Here is a 15,356-nt window from a genome sequence, read left to right as displayed (position 1 = left end):
TACTCAAGAAGAATGTGAGGAAGTCCTATGTAACCAGATCTACATGCTGTGCTTCAGATTTTTCTTCATGCTTCAAGATATGTATGTGTGTTTGTGTATATGGTTTTATAGAAGACGTTTTTCTTTTTTTTTTAAAAAAAAATGGGACTGTGCTATAGTGCAATACTGCAGCTTGAGTTTCTTCATCACACACACTCTCACTAAGGGCAGCAGGTTGTCCACATCGGTTTGTGCAGATTCCGCTTGCTCTTACTTGTGGCTGTTTTTCAGCCTTTCCTCTCTCTCTCTCCTTCAGGTGGTTGGTCTTCTTTTGCCCAACCAGACACTGGCATCCACCGTCTTCTGGCAGGTAAGTCTCCTGGCAGACATTCTCCTGAGGGAGGACCCAGCAGGTACTGGTTAGAACTCCTTGCCTCAGCGTCTCCTCTCCCATCCGTGCCCCATGGGGAAATCACCCCATTTCGTACCTCTCCCCAACCCAGAAGCTACTGGGAGGAGCCCAGGCCTTCTTTCTCCTTTGAAGAAGGGGATGAGGGCTAGGCTGGTGCCCTCAGCTGGATGGCTGGTTGGTGGCCGCCCACTCTGTCCCTCGGTTTCTTGTCCCATAGCTATTGACCTCGAGGCCCTCAGCCTCTTTGACATCAGCCTCACCCAAATCTGTGGGGAAGGTTAAATGCACCCCAACCCCAAGGTAGTGAGCTGGGTGATAAGGCATCACAGACCCTGATCTCTGCTCTTGAAGAGAGTCTGGGGGTGGCTCACTGACAGGAGTGTGTGTGTGTGTGTGTGTGTGTATGCTGCAAAGAAAGAAGGGAAGGAAGAAATTCTTTAGGAGAAAATGTCAGTCTTCCCTGAGCACAACTCCATCAGTGCTGGTGCCTGGGCGGGGCAGGTGGTGCAGGACACGGGGCTGGGATATTTTGAAAGAGGTTCGGGGCTGTCAGTCATTCCAGGGGCCTAAATGTCCACCTCTGTCCAGTAAGTAATGTAATGGGATGATGAGGCAAAGGAAGGGGGCCCATGTAGGGCATAATTTTGGAAGAGGCACTGTCTCTGCAGCACGTGTGACTGCCAGGGTGGGCAGAACCAGTGTCCTGGTTTGCCAGGAGCTGGGGAGTGTCCCAAGGCTGGGGACGTTCAGTGCTAAACCTGGCACAGTCCCAGGCACACTGGACAGTCGGTCATGCTAATGGTAAGATGGATGGACCCACTGTGAGCTGGCGACTCCGGTCTTTCTGAAGGTGTGTGGCCTCCCAGGGCCCTGGCCTGGCTTCCAGGGAGGTGAGCACACCCTCCCTGACTCCTCCTCTCCCCCTTGCCTTTCAGTGGCTGAACCAGAGCCACAACGCTTGTGTCAACTATGCAAACCGCAACGCTACCAAGGTGAGTGCCACGGACCACCCTCCGGGGGTGGGCTTCCGGCTGGGGCGTCCTTCATCTTCCCTGCAGTGCATCACACCCTCGCCTGGCTGAGCACTGCCCTCCTGGAGGCACCTTATTCGCACAGCTGGGAGGGACTGTCCACATGATGGGGAGACAGCCTGCAACGTGGAAGAGGGGGGCAGCGACAGGGATCAGCGCCACTGGCTCCAGAATTCCCTGCGGGCGGCGCTTATACTGATGTTGGACCTGGACAGCCTCAGCCAGAGGGACCCAAATCTCCCCACAGTTTTCTCAGGCTTCCCTGGAAGTGGCCTCACTGCCCCCAGACTATTGTCTGCAGAGGGTTGAGGGGTGCTGGGTCTCCTCCCTCCTGCCCTTCTGGGAGGAACTCACCATGGAGGCCCTCTCACCCTCTGCTGTCAGGAAGGGGCCGGGCCCTGCAGCACTGGCGAGCGAGGTTACCCCTGTCAGTTCTCTTGGTCTTCGGTCCAAAGGCAGGAAGAGGGGAGGTGGGGTCTGGGTCCCCTTGTGGAGTGGGGGCTGTCAGTTTGGGTAGGAGAGGGTGTGTGCTGGCCCGAGAGGTAATATTTCAGGGCCTAATACCTTGAACACACACCCTCTCCCCATCTACACCTTGTCTCACTCGTGTGCTTCACACACGTACATCTCTGCTTGTTCTGCTCCCACGAGCCTTAAACCAAGCATCTCCGAAATGGCCATTGTGGTATCTAAAGGCAGGTTCTTCAGCTCTCTCCTAACTTTCTGCATTGCAATGTGAGGTGCATTTTCCCACAGAAATACCGAGCAGCTGTCCTCCATTGCACGGAGGCGCAGCTGCTACCTGGGCCGACAAAGCCTGTGAGCGCAGCCAGGCCGGAGCGGCCCTGCCCCTGCCCTGTCTAGCCGGGAAGTGCTCCAGGGGCCGGACAGCCCGCTCCCGCCACGGGGTCTTCCTAAACCGGCTCTGCTTGCCCAGCCGTGAGCGACCCATCTGACACTTGCTGTTCTCCAGCTCCCGCCAGCAGGGTCTTCCCGTGACCTTTTTAGAACAGGGCAGAGTGCCGCGGGCCCTTCGGCATCGCCCTGGACGCTGCTGCATCTGCCCAGACACTGCTGCCTCCTATTTCCATAGTTAGAGCTGCACTGTTGGTGGCTGGGATCCTTCTGGCTTCCAGAGGGATCTCTTCCTTCTCACCCGACCCTCCCATCCTGGAGGCAGGAATGCCCTGTGCTGGCTGGGAGTCTTGGCAGGGGCAAAGTGTGGGCACCCAGTGGGCCTGAACTTCTGTCTGTTTTCTTCCAGCCTTCACCTGCATCCAAGTTCATCCAGGGCTACCTGGGAGCTGTCATCAGTGCCGTCTCCATCGCTGTGAGTAAGCCCCTCCCACAACCCACCCCAGCATCTCGGATCTGGGCAAGAGGCATGGGAGTCAGGCTTCTGGGGGTGGGCTGGCAGGACTGGCTTTCTAGGCGAGAAGAGTAGATCTCAGTGACACTTTGACAGGGAGAGCATAAGCTGGTGATTCGGGGTCAGAGAGCAGGCGGGAGGTGCAGAGGTGCCTGTGGGTGAGGGGAAGGGCTGCCCACTGCAGCCGAGGGCACACGTCTGTCCCGAGAGGCCCGGTTTGCCTGGTGCTCTGCTCAGCGGAGCTGATCCTCACGCTCAGGAGCGCGGCTGGTGCAGGAGGCGAGGGGTTCTAGAAAGATGCACAAGGTTGGTCCAAATGCCAGCCGCCCTTTGCTCTTTGCCTGAGCTCCTGGGGCTCGGTTGTCCCCGCTCCGTAGCCTTGGTCATGTGGTCACACGTCCAGTCCCTCCTGGAGGCCTGTACGTTCCTCAAGACAGAGGCGACAGCTCGTTTTGAGTCCCACAGGACTTGGAGGATAGAGCAGCCATTACGTAGGGGAGGTTTGCCGACTGCAGGAGCCTAAGGTTGGATCTCAGGCGAGGGAAGGGGCAGGTGACACTGCGAAGGGCCGAGGCCAGAGCCAGAACGGAAGCTCACGCTCCATGGCCCACCCGGAGCCCACCCTGGAGAGCACCCTTGCTCCTGTCTGGTCCTCTCTCCACCCCAGCTGGGTGCCCTCCTGTGGCTGACTCCGGGGCGACAGTCACTTCACAGCGTTGTTATTTTATTCATTATGCGATAAATACATGCAACTGTAGGAGGGAAATCAGAAAATTCAAATAAAAAACATCCACATATAATATTTCTGCGAAACCCCATTTCCTCATCTTTCCCATGTCATTAATAAATATCCCAATTGCTCATGAAAAGGTATTGACCCATCATTTACCTCACTGTTCTCCTAAAGCAGGGTTTGGGGTTCTGAAATAGCCTCATTTACTCCACTCCCATGGAGACCAGATCATCTCCACAGAGCTGTTGGGTGTGTGTGTGTGTGTGTGTGTGTGTGTGTGTGTGTGCTGGGCGGGGGTGGAGGGGTGTCCCCATTTCTTGACCAAGAGCGTTCTCCTTCCCTGAATCCTTGTCTCATCCCAAGGCGTTGCCAAATCTGCTCAGGTGGCTGCTAACCCACCTGTGACCTAGCAGGAGACCATTTGCCTGGGGTCGTACAGATTGGGGATCCCTGATTCTGTGGGGGTTGCTGGCCAAGGTCAGGGGCTCTTGTGAGAGACAGGAAGGGGCTCTGTCACCTCTTTCTTGCCGATGTCACTTCCTCTTCCCTCTGACAAGAGGAGCTGATGGCTCAGCCTCTTTTAGCAGCTGGAAAGTCCCACTTTCCTTCCCTGAGATTTGAGGGTGAGGTGGGGGAATACTGAGTGGCTCTGGTTGGGGAGGACTTGAGAGGAGGGATCACTGTGGTGGTGGATGTCCTCTTCCTGCAGGCCGGGGCCCAGGCCCTGCACCCCAGTCCTGCTGTCTCACCCCAGGGGCCCTCAGTCCTTCCATCCCAACCTCTTCCCAGGGCCAGAGCCAGCCCAGGGGCGGGGAGGAGACTCTGAGGCCCACGCCTCCCAGAGCCAGGGCCTCACCCTAGGGACTGGGGGCCTCACACTGGGCTGTCCTGGCCCCCAGGGGCTGTGCCTGTGTCCCCTTCCTCCTCCCCTCCCAGCTGCAGAGACCTCGGAGAGGCTTTCCCTGACCACACCAGCCCACACCGTTCTCCCTCGCCACTTCTAGAAACTTCTAGAAACTTCTAGAATCTTCTGTCCTTCACACGCGCTTGGCGATCCCCCATGCCCTGTCCTCTCCTTGTTCTCCCGGATTACCAGTTAAAAGGGCCGGCCCCTGTGTCTTCTCCCCAGAGGGGGGCAGGCGGCCCTGCTCCATAAATACTTGTTAATTAGGCCGCTGATTGATTGCGGCCTCGGGAGGCCCCTCTCGCTCTGATCCCAGTCTCAGCAGCCGCTGCCTCCGCCCCGCCGTCTTCACACAGCGAGGGGCTAACTCCGGCAGATGGAGCGGGGCTTCTGACTTGGAAAATCTGCAGCTCGCTTGCCTCTCTTTTGTGTGTGTAAATCACAAAACCTCCGGAGAAAGAGGCTTTATTTTATTTTCCTTCCCCTTGTTCTCTGGAACCCCGGGCCCCGCGGCCTCATTAACTGATCTCTGCCTCAATTAGTGACAAATCCCCTCCCAGGGCGAGCCTGTTAGGAGGAGATGACCTGCAAACAAGTGTCAGGGCCCCGGCGGTTGGCCCGGCTCTGGCATTAATTAAAACGAGTCCCTACAAGCAGCCGCGTGGACGGGCTGACAGGCCGAGGGCAGAGCCCAGGGCCCGGGGGACGAGCTGGAGTGGAGGCCAGGCCCCGGGAGGCCAGCCTCCTCTCTGGACCCTGTCCAGCCCTTTCCCCTCTGGCGGGAGCCCGTGACCTCGGCCAGCACCCCCCAGATCCTGGGAGCCCCCCGTCTGCAGGCCCCGGAAGTGAAGTCTCATGCTGGTGGCAGGGCCTCCCGTGTGGGGCGCGCAGCCTTTGGGTGAACCCTCTAAATAGCTCCGTGTCTGGCTTCTTGCTCGAGACGAAGACAGAAATGTCATCTTCGGTTATTTTTGAGATCTCTCAGTTTGCTGTCTGCTAACAAAGGAAGCCTCCGCCGGCCCTCGGCCCTCGGCCCTCGCTGGGTGTTGGTCGGGAGTTGGTGTTGAGCCCTTGGTGGCCAGCGCCCCCTGGCCCGGCTGCATGAGGGTGACCCTGAGGGGTGCCTCGGGGTGAGCACTTTGCAGACGCTGATGCACACAGACTGGTGTGTCCTGCAAGACGCTGCCAGGGAAAGCTGGCCTGTTCTGTGATGAGGAAGGCCACCTCTTGGGTAGGGGTGGGTTGCAGGCATGGGACCCCTGATTTACGCAGGGCTGACTGTTACAGGAGACCAGGGAGGGGCGAAGGCAGGGCTGTGCGTTCCAGAGAGAGGGCACAGCGGGCGGAGGGCAGGACGGATCCCACACGTCAGAAAACGAGTGGCTGCGCTGCGCAGAGTGATGGTGACGAGGTGATGAGGGGATGAAGCAGGGGGGCTAGCAGGGAGCACCGAGTATGGTAGTGCCATGCTAGTGCCATGCCAGGAGCCCCTGCCTGGGCACAGGACCGTGGCGCTGCCGGGGGTGCAGGCAGAAGGGGGCTGGAGAAGTCGTGGGGGGCTGGCAGGCCCGGCAGAGGGACCGCCTTCATGGACGCAGGGTCTGGGACGAGAGTGGTCCTGGGGCTGATGGATGGAGCCCGAGTACGAGAGCTACTTTATGTCTGACCCTCAAAGCCTCCACCCCGGCCAGGTCTTAGCTGGCCGCGGACTTTCCCTGTTGGGGCAACACTGAGCTCCATTCCCAAAGGGCCTGGGCCCTGGGGTCATCTCTGTAGAGTCTGTAGTGATGTCTGTTAACGTCTACCGCTAGCCACCGGAGGATAAGAGGGATCCCGGGGCTGAACCCCGCCCCCTCTCGGTCCCCATTGCCTTCTCCACGTCCCTGTGCTAGTCAGACAGGGAGGTAAACACAATGGCTAACGCTTATGGAATGCCAGGCGCTATGTCAGTGTTCATCTCCATTTCACAAGTGAGGAAACCGAGACCCGGGTGAAGGCAGTGGCAGAGCTGGGATGCAAACCCAGGCTCCGTCACACAGGATGCTCCTAACCCAGGGCCCTTCTTCTCCCCGCTCCCCCTGTGGCGTAAGGAGGCCGGAGAATCCATGCAGCGTCCTCTGCTTCCGGGCTGAAGGGACTTCCTGTGATCCCAGGCAGACAAGTCCCTCCCCAGGAGCCCCAAGGACAGTAGGGCCTGGACAGAAATGTTTGAGAGGCTCCTTAGCTGTAACAGGGTTGGACCCTCTGCTCACCTTCGTACGTGGCTCCTGGGCCTGTGTTTTCTGGCCAGAGTCAAGTCAGCTACATATCCTTGCCCGTGGCTCACAGGATGCTCTCTGTCCCTGCAAGATACACCTGGCCGGCTCTGTGGTCCAGGGTGCCTCCCAGGTGTTCTCTGTGGTCAGGGGTGCTCTCTGTGGTCCAGGGTGTACCTCAGGCCTTGCTGTTCTTCTCTGGGCCTGATGGAGGCGCCGGCAGCCCGGGCATCCTGGGTCAGACTGTTGTCTTGCTGCTGTCACTAGGACTGGCTTCTGAGTCGGAGGGCCCATCGCATGGACCCTGTGGCATAATCGGGTTTGTTCCAGGAGCCCACAGGCGGCGATGCTGGCAGTGGGGAGGTGGGGGAGGTGTCTGACATGACTGTCAGCTCTGTACATATTCTAGGGAGGACAATTTGGGGTCCCCTCCTATGGGTCTGATGGGACTTGGTTTCCCGGCAGGTGGCCAGCTGGTCTCTGCGGGCTATGGATCAGGGGTCAGGTCTGGTCAGTGTAACTGGCACACCAGCCTCTCAGGCACAGCAGGAGCCAACGGGTGCTTTCATCTGTACCTGACTCTGACCCAGCCGCGTGGCCCTCTGCCCCTGAGCCTGCCGCCAAGCAACAGCCTGGCTGGGGTTGCAGGCACATTAGAGGGTCACGGGCCACTTTGTCACCGAGTTTATTCTACCGTGAGCGCCATCTGGTGGGAGGTTTTGGTACCTCCAAGAGTCTTTGACCTGCCCCAGCCATTGCCCTCCAGCACCCACCACACACGTGACCCTTTGGTTCCATTACTTCCCACCTCCTGAGAGTGGATGTAGATTCTGACCTCACACCAACCCTCTTCCCAGGCATGCCCCCTTCTCTTGTTCTCCAGGGGCCCTTGGGCCTCGGATGGCAAGCACCGTGAGTCCACAGAGCCGTCCCTGCAGCCCGCTGAACCCTTCCTTCTCACCTGGCTGCATCCCTCTCACCCCTCAGGCTCAGCCAGGCATCTCCCTCCCAGAAGCCTCATGGCCTGGGGCCGCCCTCCAGCACCTCCTCCCGGGGCAGTGGATGAGCCGTCCGCACAGGCAGCCTTAGGAGATCAGTTCGCTGAGGTGGACAGCTGGGCCTGCACAGGGCCAATGTCCTGTGGCTCTTTGCTTTTCCCTCCTCATTCCGAAGCACTTACGTGATGTATCCTAGGAGCACTGATGAAGCACCTGCTCATTCCACCAGGCAGGAGTTCAGTGAGGAATGAGAGAGACAGAGGCTCTGAGCCCAGTGCTTGGGGCCCATTAGGAGAGATGGATGTTTATAGTAAAGAGCCCGCAAGTAAAGCCATTTCTGTGAAATTCCGTTTTTAAATCCTACACACATATTACTTTGATTTACAACAGTTTAAGAAGGTAAATAGCTGAAACCGGTTTGGCTCAGTGGAGAGAGTGTTGGCCTGAAGACTGAAGGGTCCCAGGTTCGATTCCGGTCAAGGGCATATACCTTGGTTTCGGGCACATCCCCAGTGGGGAGTGTGCAGGAGGCAGCTGATCAGTGATTCTCTCTCATTGATGTTTCTAACTCTCTATCCCTCTCTCTTCTTCTCTGTAAAAAATCAATTATATATATATATATATATATATATATATATATATTTTTTTTTTTTTTTTTTTTTCTTTCTTTCTTTCTTTAAAGAAGGTACATAAATAGGTACTTAGAGACCACGATAGGTATCAGGAAGGAAGAGGTCCAGGGAGGGGCGTGCTTGGAGGCCCTGGGGAGAGAGAGAGATGGAGTGGGTCAGGGAAGGGGGGATGGAGAGAAAGAGAGAAAACTGGCTCATCAGAGGAGCAGGGGCAATGGTGAGGTGGCTGGAGCCTTGCAAGCAGGGCCAGGCGGTCCCGTGAGGCTGTGCGCGTGTAAAATTGCAACGAGAAGGCATGGAAAGGCTGGCGCAAGTTAATATCCATATTTAGGAAGGGGTCTCTCTGGCTGCTGTGTATGCAAGCACGTCAAACTTGCGGCCCACGGGTCGCATGCCTCGCTTTCTTGGCCCGTGTCAGCCTCTGCGTTTGACATGCTGGTGTAGTGGACTGGAGGGGGCGAGAGTGGAAGCTGGGAGCCTGGTGCTCAGGCTCAGTGGTGGGAGCAGAGGGAGAGGGGCAGCCGCATGCCAGGTGTCCGGGAAATGGGACAGGGAGCTCTCAGGATGGGCTGGGTGTGGGGTGGAAGAGGCTCTTCTCGGGGAAGACCCCCAGGTCTCCGGCCTGAGGCGTGAGCTGGGGACGGGAGAGGAACCCGGCGTGCGCGCGGGAGAGCAAGGCCGCCTTCCTCTGGGGTGTGTGACGGTGAATGCCGGGAGCCTCTCGGAACATCCATGTCCGGGCCGGCAGGGAGGACACGGGTGGGTGAGAGAGGGCTGCAGGCCTTGCTCAAGCCCCATCGGTGTCTCCCTGCCGGCCTTGCAGAACTTAGGCCGCTGTTGGCCTGGGCAAGGCCTCCACACGCAAGGAGCCAGCTAATGGCCACGTGGCTCATGACACTGAAGGTCTGTGTCATGGGGCTCCCACCCACCCCAGGCTTTGGTGCTGGTCGGTCCCCACTTGTGGGGATTGCCAGGAAGCCAGTCTTCCCGCCGGTTGCCCACGGCAAAGTCAGCGGCCCGAGAGCTGGAGCTCGGCAAGAAGCGGCTTCCTCGGGCCTTTGATGGTTGATGCCCTGCTTCTGGCTTCTCCCAGGATCCCCGGCTGCCGGCCACGTGCAGATTTTTGTGCAAAACCCACCCCCTGTTTGTTTTCCCCTCCACCCAAATGGAGCCCCTGTTTGGTTCCTTTCTGCTCGGTGGCTTCTTTGGAGGCTGTTGAAACAGACCGGAGGGGGACCCTCTGCAGCGACGGTTCCATAGCTCATTATCTTTCCCCAAACCCGATTATTAGCTCAGATTTCTCTGATCGCTAGCTGCTGTTCGTGACGAGTTGTGTGCCACTAATGCCAGCTGGTCCCCTTAAACAGGGCCCACCATGCCAGGGAAAACGGGCTGGCATTCAGAGCCACCAGCCACTTGGCTTTTTCATTTTAATGGGCTCCACCAAATGCTCCAGGCCAAGGGGGCCCCGAGGAGCCGGAACAGACGGGCTCCAGCCCCCGGTGGGCAGCCCACCCTGGCTCTCTCCGGGGCTGCGGCCATGCTCGCTGCTGGGCCCGTGGGGCCCATGTTGGGGGCCGTAGGAGCAGAGGGGGTGAGTGGCCACTTGCCTTCCCTGTGTTCATGCCTGCCTGCTGCCCGCCCATCACCGGTGCCCGAGAGCCCGGGCCTTTTCCCCACTACACCCGTCCCCAGCCCCTTCCCTGGGCATGCGCCTGTTGGCCATGCACTCAGATACGTGTGTGTGTGTGTGTGTGTGTGTGTGTGTGTGTCTGTCTTACCCGGTCTGTGTTGGGGAGACTCCGGTGGGCTTTGGGAAAGGGGAGGCCAGAAGGGACCTAATCCCCCAGCCTGGCTTTCTCTCCTTTCTTCCTCTCTAGCCTGGGCTCCCCTCTGGGGTGCGGGAGACAGGCTGGGTCAGTCACTCTGAGCTGTGCCACCCCAGCCAGGGGGCGGAAGGCTTGAGGGCAGGAGGCAAGTCTGCAGGTTTGCTGCAACCGAGGCCCCTATTCCGCCTTGCCCCCGGGCGGGCCATACTCCGGCCCCGCCTGCCCGCAAGCTCCCCGCCGGCCTCTCACCCTGTGCAGGTCCAAATGCATGTGCGCGTTTCGAACCCAGACCTTCCGATTTCCAGTTTGGGGTGGGGAGTCCAAGCGCTGTCTTCCCCGCCTGGAGTGCCTCCCCGCTTCCACTCCTCGGGGCCCCAGCCCCAAACTTGTCTTTCCAGGGGGGCTTTCCTGTGCAAACAGCCAGGTTTAAATGGCACGTCAGGCATTAAAGCACTCCCCATGGAGGCGGGGGACAATTGGAAATGAAATAGCACGGTGGTTAAGAACACAGCTTTGGAATTAGCAGTCCCCGGGTTCAATCCTAGCTTCTCCTGCCTCCTAAGAGCTGTCTGTCCTTGGACAAAATTACTTAACCTGAACCTGTCTGAACGTCTCTGGATCTGTAAGAAGGGGTAACGCCCCATCTAAAAGCCTTGTAGCGGGGCCCTAGCCAGTTTGGTTCAGTGGATAGAGTGTCAGCCCCTGGATTGAAGGGTTCCAGGTTCGACTCAGGTCAAGGGCATATACCTCAGTTGCAGTCTCAATCCCCAGCCCTGTCAGGGACCATGCAGGAGGCAACCAATTGATGTGTCGCTCCACATTGATGTTTCCCTCTCTCTCTCTCTCTCTCTCTCTCTCTCTCTCTATCTCTATCTCTATCTCTATCTCTATCTCTCTCTATCTCTCTATCTCTCTATCTCTCTCTCTCCCTCCCTCCCTCTCCTCCTCCTCCTCCTCCTCCTCCCCTTCCTCCTCCTCCCCTTCCTCCTCCTCCTCCCTTCCACTCTCTCTAAAATACCAATGGGAAAATATCCTCAGGTGAGGATTAACAATGACAACAAATAAAAAAATAAATAAAAGCCTTGCAATGGGGTTTATTTCATGTGAGGTGAGTGGCCGGGCATCTTCCCACCTCTCTCCACACTTCCTGGTATTGTGGGGGAGGGTACCATTTGAGTCACAGAATTGACGGCCACTGGCTGCTGGGAGCTGGGAGAACTGGGCTTGATGAGTTCCATCTGCGGGGCAGGGGCAGCCGGGGAGCAGGGCAGCAGGGCCCGGTGCATGTGGCCGCTCCCCCGGCCGCCCCGCTGCCCCACCAAAACGTGTCCCAGCTGCTGTGCCTCCCAGCACCCCCTGAACAAGCAGAGGACAAGGGTTGGACTCTGAGCATCAGCCGGGGGCCCAGGCTGGGTGTGTGCCTGGCTGCCCTCTGGCTCTGTGGGGCCCTGGGCTAGCCAAGGGGTGGCTGGCTGGCTGGCACGTGCTGTCTTCCTGGGTCCCTGGACCGTCTCTGTGGTGCCCTGCTTTGGCTACTGCCGGTGCCCAGCAGCCCTGGAGGCCTCCCGAGGCTAAGCCTCTTCCCCAGCAATGCAGGAGGGCGAAGCCAGAGCCAGGGCTGCGGGTGAGGGGGGTCTGCTGAGCCAATAGAGGGAGGGAGGGAGAGAGGGAGGGAGACCAGACCAGAGCAGGCAGCCCGGGGACCTCCCCCCCGCCCGCCAGGGCCAGGAACACCACAGGGCAGGGCTGGCTCTGGCCTCCCTTGGGGAGCAGAGCCTCTGCACACCGTCTCCTGGCCACAGGCACCTTGCTTCCTCTCTCCTGCCTGTGCTTATGCTTTTCCCCACCCAAAGGCCCCGCTCCTCTACCTGGACTGACCCCACCTTCCCTCCTCTTCCCTTGGCTGATCTCCCACCCATTCCTCTCCGTGTTGGCTCCTGGGTTTACTCCTCAGTCACCGTGTACTCAGCGTGTACTACATGCCATCCACTGCCTTAGCTGCTGGGCATGTGAAGATGAAAAAGACACGGTGCTTCCCTCCCTCCCTTCCTCTCTCTCTCCCTCCCTCCCTTCCTCCCTCCCTCCCTCCCTCCCTCCCTCCCAGCCTGGCGGGGGACATCACACCCGAGTGGCATTCTGAGGCTGGGAAGAAGGGACTCATAATGTGCAGGGCAGGGACTTCCTGCCAGGGAGAGGCAACATCATTCTTACAGAGCTTAGTGCATTGAGGCCTCTTAAAAAAATCTATCTATCTATCTATATTATTGATTTTTTTTTTTTCTTTTTTACAGAGAGGAAGGGAGAGAGAGAGATGGAGAGCTAGAAACATCGATGAAAGAGATACATCGATCAGCTGCCTCCTGCACACCTCCGACTGGGGATGTGCCCACAACCAAGGTACATGCCCTTGACTGGAATCGAACCTGGGACCTTTCAGTCCGCAGGCCGACGCTCTATCCACTGAGCCAAACCGGTTTCGGCTGAGGCCTCTTATGCTAAAACACTTATATACATTCTCCTAACAGCTTGGTTCCGTATCTCATTATGATGCTGTAGACGTTGTCCCTTTTTACAGGCAAGGAAACCGAGGCAAGGCTTCAGAGGTTTGGTGCTAAGGGTTTAAAGGTCACTTGCTCCCACTGTAGGCGGTGACCCTGGAGGCGGGGATCCGAGGTGGGCCGTGAGAGCGGGCGAGGATCGAGGAGAGAAAGGAAGGTGTCCCTGGCAGGGGGACTGGCGTGGGCCAAGGCCTGAGGCCAGAGTCTCACGTAACCTCTGATACACAGCAGCCTGCACTCACCGGAGAGCATGGGGCGGGAGTGGGGAGCTGAGGTCACGGAGGCCAAGGCTGCGGCGTGGAGCTGGTACCTTCCTGCCCAGATCGGGGGGAGGAGTGGGTGGCGAGGACTGTGGTTGGGCCTGTGCTCCGGAAAGACCAAGGGCAGCGTGGGGATGAACTGGAGTGGGGAGAGCCCGAGGCGAAGGTCAGGGGTCTCTGGTGTCCTGGGCTGGGTGAGTGAAGACAAGCAGGAGCCCAGGATGTCCACTGCGCACACACACACACACACACACACACACATACACACCCGCACCCCTGCCTGGCTCTGGGCTGCTCTACTTGGCTCTGCAGGCACCTGTGGGCAGGTGCATGGATCTCACACTCCTGAGACCTCATGATCGGCTAGGCCCGTGCCTGGGCTCACGGCGGAGCCTCAGAAATGTGGTGCTTAGAGGAATTAGGGGATCCTACACTACATTTATTTGCAACAGAAACCACCCCACCTTCACTTTCCCCCGCCTCAGAGAGGCCGTGTATGTGTGTATATACACACACACACACACACAGCTGATGCTTTACCTCTCTCCTTCCTGAGGAGCTGGTTAATGGGATGATGGGGCAGTGATGCTTTAAACAGCCACACTACAGTTCTGCAATCGAGGGGCGGGGGCGGGGGGGGACAGCGGCAGGGGAAGATGGTGCCCTTCACTCTCTGCTCTCCCCCAGGCTGCCCCCTCCCTCCCACAGGCGGCTGCAGCACCGTGTGCTTTTTCTGTTTTCTCTCTCCAAGGTGGGCCTTAATGTCTTGGTTCAGAAAGCCAACAAGTTCACCCCGGCCACCCGCCTTCTCGTCCAGAGATTTGTGCCCTTCCCCGCCGTAGGTAAGCTGCACAGTGCTGAGCATCTGCGTGTGTGTGTGTGTGTGTGTGTGTGTGTGTGTGCATCATATGCGTGTGCATGGGCATGTGGGTCTTTGGGGCTCTCCATGCTCTCGGGAGGGGGTCAGCAGCTCTACACGCTCCTGACATGGGCTGGGAGGTGTTTCTTCGCAGGGACAACTGGAACAGGATGTGTGGAGATAGAGGAAAAGGTAACAGGGGCCAGGCTGACGAGCTCTGTGTCCAAAATTCTACACAGAGATTCTTAGCCTGGGACCCCAGGTCCTTGCAGGGTCAGGAGATAGAAGGCAGTGGATCCCAGGAACTTGGCTGGGGCAGAATTGATACTAACCTCTAACTGAAATGCAACGTTCCCTTCCTTTATGAATGTAGACAGCCAACCACGGTAACAAGCAGGCCCGGTGACTGTCACCAATAGAAATCACACATGGTCTCATGTCTCATCACAGTTGCAGAGACCTTAAAATATGGTTCAAAATTAGTACCAACAGATCCGCTGGTAGATCTTGTTTTTAATTCACGAGTTGAAAGGCAAATCTATTACTATCTCACAATTTTAAAAGTATTTTGATAACATTTCAATGGAATTCCTTTGTTTTCGGCATATAGACACATTATTTGGAGGGAGGTGCATGGGCCTCCCCAGACTGTCCCAGTTCCTGGCACAAAGCTCCCGCTAGTCTAGGGTTCCTTGGGAATTGTGGGCCCACCGGGTTTTGCAGCCCCCACGCACCTCCGGGTAATTGTGGGCGCATGAGTGTGTGCAGAGGGGATCTCGTCTGCCTTCAGCGGAGTCTTCGCTGGGCTCGGGGCCTCTGAGCTCACAGCAGATGCCCCAGGCCTGGGCCTGGAATTCCTCAAAGCCCAGCCGGCTCTCAGACATTGCTGACCAGTAATTTTATTGCTGGCTTTACCCAGTGGCCAGGTAAGTTTCTACTAAACGAATACAAAAAAAAGTTTTACATAAACGTGAAAGGCACGCTTTAAATTTAAATACCCACTGCACTTTGAAGTTATGTATTACGTGTTCTTACAAGCTAATGTCTTTTTAAAGTATACTTTGTAAAACACTGTGTAATGTGAAGGGAGAATTCTCGTGATCCGTCCGCAATGTGTTAAGAAGCCCACACCTTGTTTGGGAAGAGGGCACCCCTTTGGGAAGTTTTTTAAAAATTAAAAAGAAATAACATCGAAAGACACCTGAGGCAGCCCGTGATTAGGAATCCAAGGAGGAGCCTCAGCCAGGGTTTGAACCATGACACTGAGTTCCCCACCTGAGGCCAGAGGACAAAGATGGCGGGGGGGGGGGGGGGGCGGTGGTGGCCCCAGGGCGCGGGGGTCCTGTGACATCCTTGGTGCCAAGGCTCCATCTAAAGAGCTGGGCTTCAGACCCAAGTTCATGGCCCAGACCATGCTCTCCTCCTCCAGAGCTCAGTCTCCCCATCTGTACAATGGGCACCAGTACTTACCTTCCTACAGGCCAGAGCTGTGGGAGGATCACATGAGACCCCAGACCAGATTCCACTCCAGGGAGAG

At 57.6% G+C, this 15,356-nt stretch overlaps 1 protein-coding gene across 4 annotated transcripts in view; it reads left to right on the top strand.

Annotated features, from left to right (window-relative positions):
• Positions 1 to 15,356, top strand: part of SFXN5 (sideroflexin 5) — a 106,868-nt gene that overhangs the window by 50,997 nt on the left and 40,515 nt on the right. For all 4 annotated transcript variants that reach the window (XM_084901309.1, XM_084901306.1, XM_084901308.1 and 1 more), the window contains exons 7-10: positions 296 to 349; positions 1,327 to 1,383; positions 2,687 to 2,752; positions 13,712 to 13,802. In XM_084901309.1, the coding sequence (XP_084757435.1) occupies positions 296 to 349; positions 1,327 to 1,383; positions 2,687 to 2,752; positions 13,712 to 13,802 (268 nt within the window). The remainder of the gene's footprint in view (positions 1 to 295; positions 350 to 1,326; positions 1,384 to 2,686; positions 2,753 to 13,711; positions 13,803 to 15,356) is intronic.

This window comes from Pipistrellus hanaki, assembly GCF_964339955.1.
Source record: "Pipistrellus hanaki genome assembly, chromosome: 12".
Classification (NCBI taxonomy): Eukaryota; Metazoa; Chordata; class Mammalia; order Chiroptera; family Vespertilionidae; genus Pipistrellus; species Pipistrellus hanaki.
The sequence above is the reverse complement of the archived record's forward strand: the minus strand, read 5'-3'. Positions and strand labels throughout refer to the sequence as shown.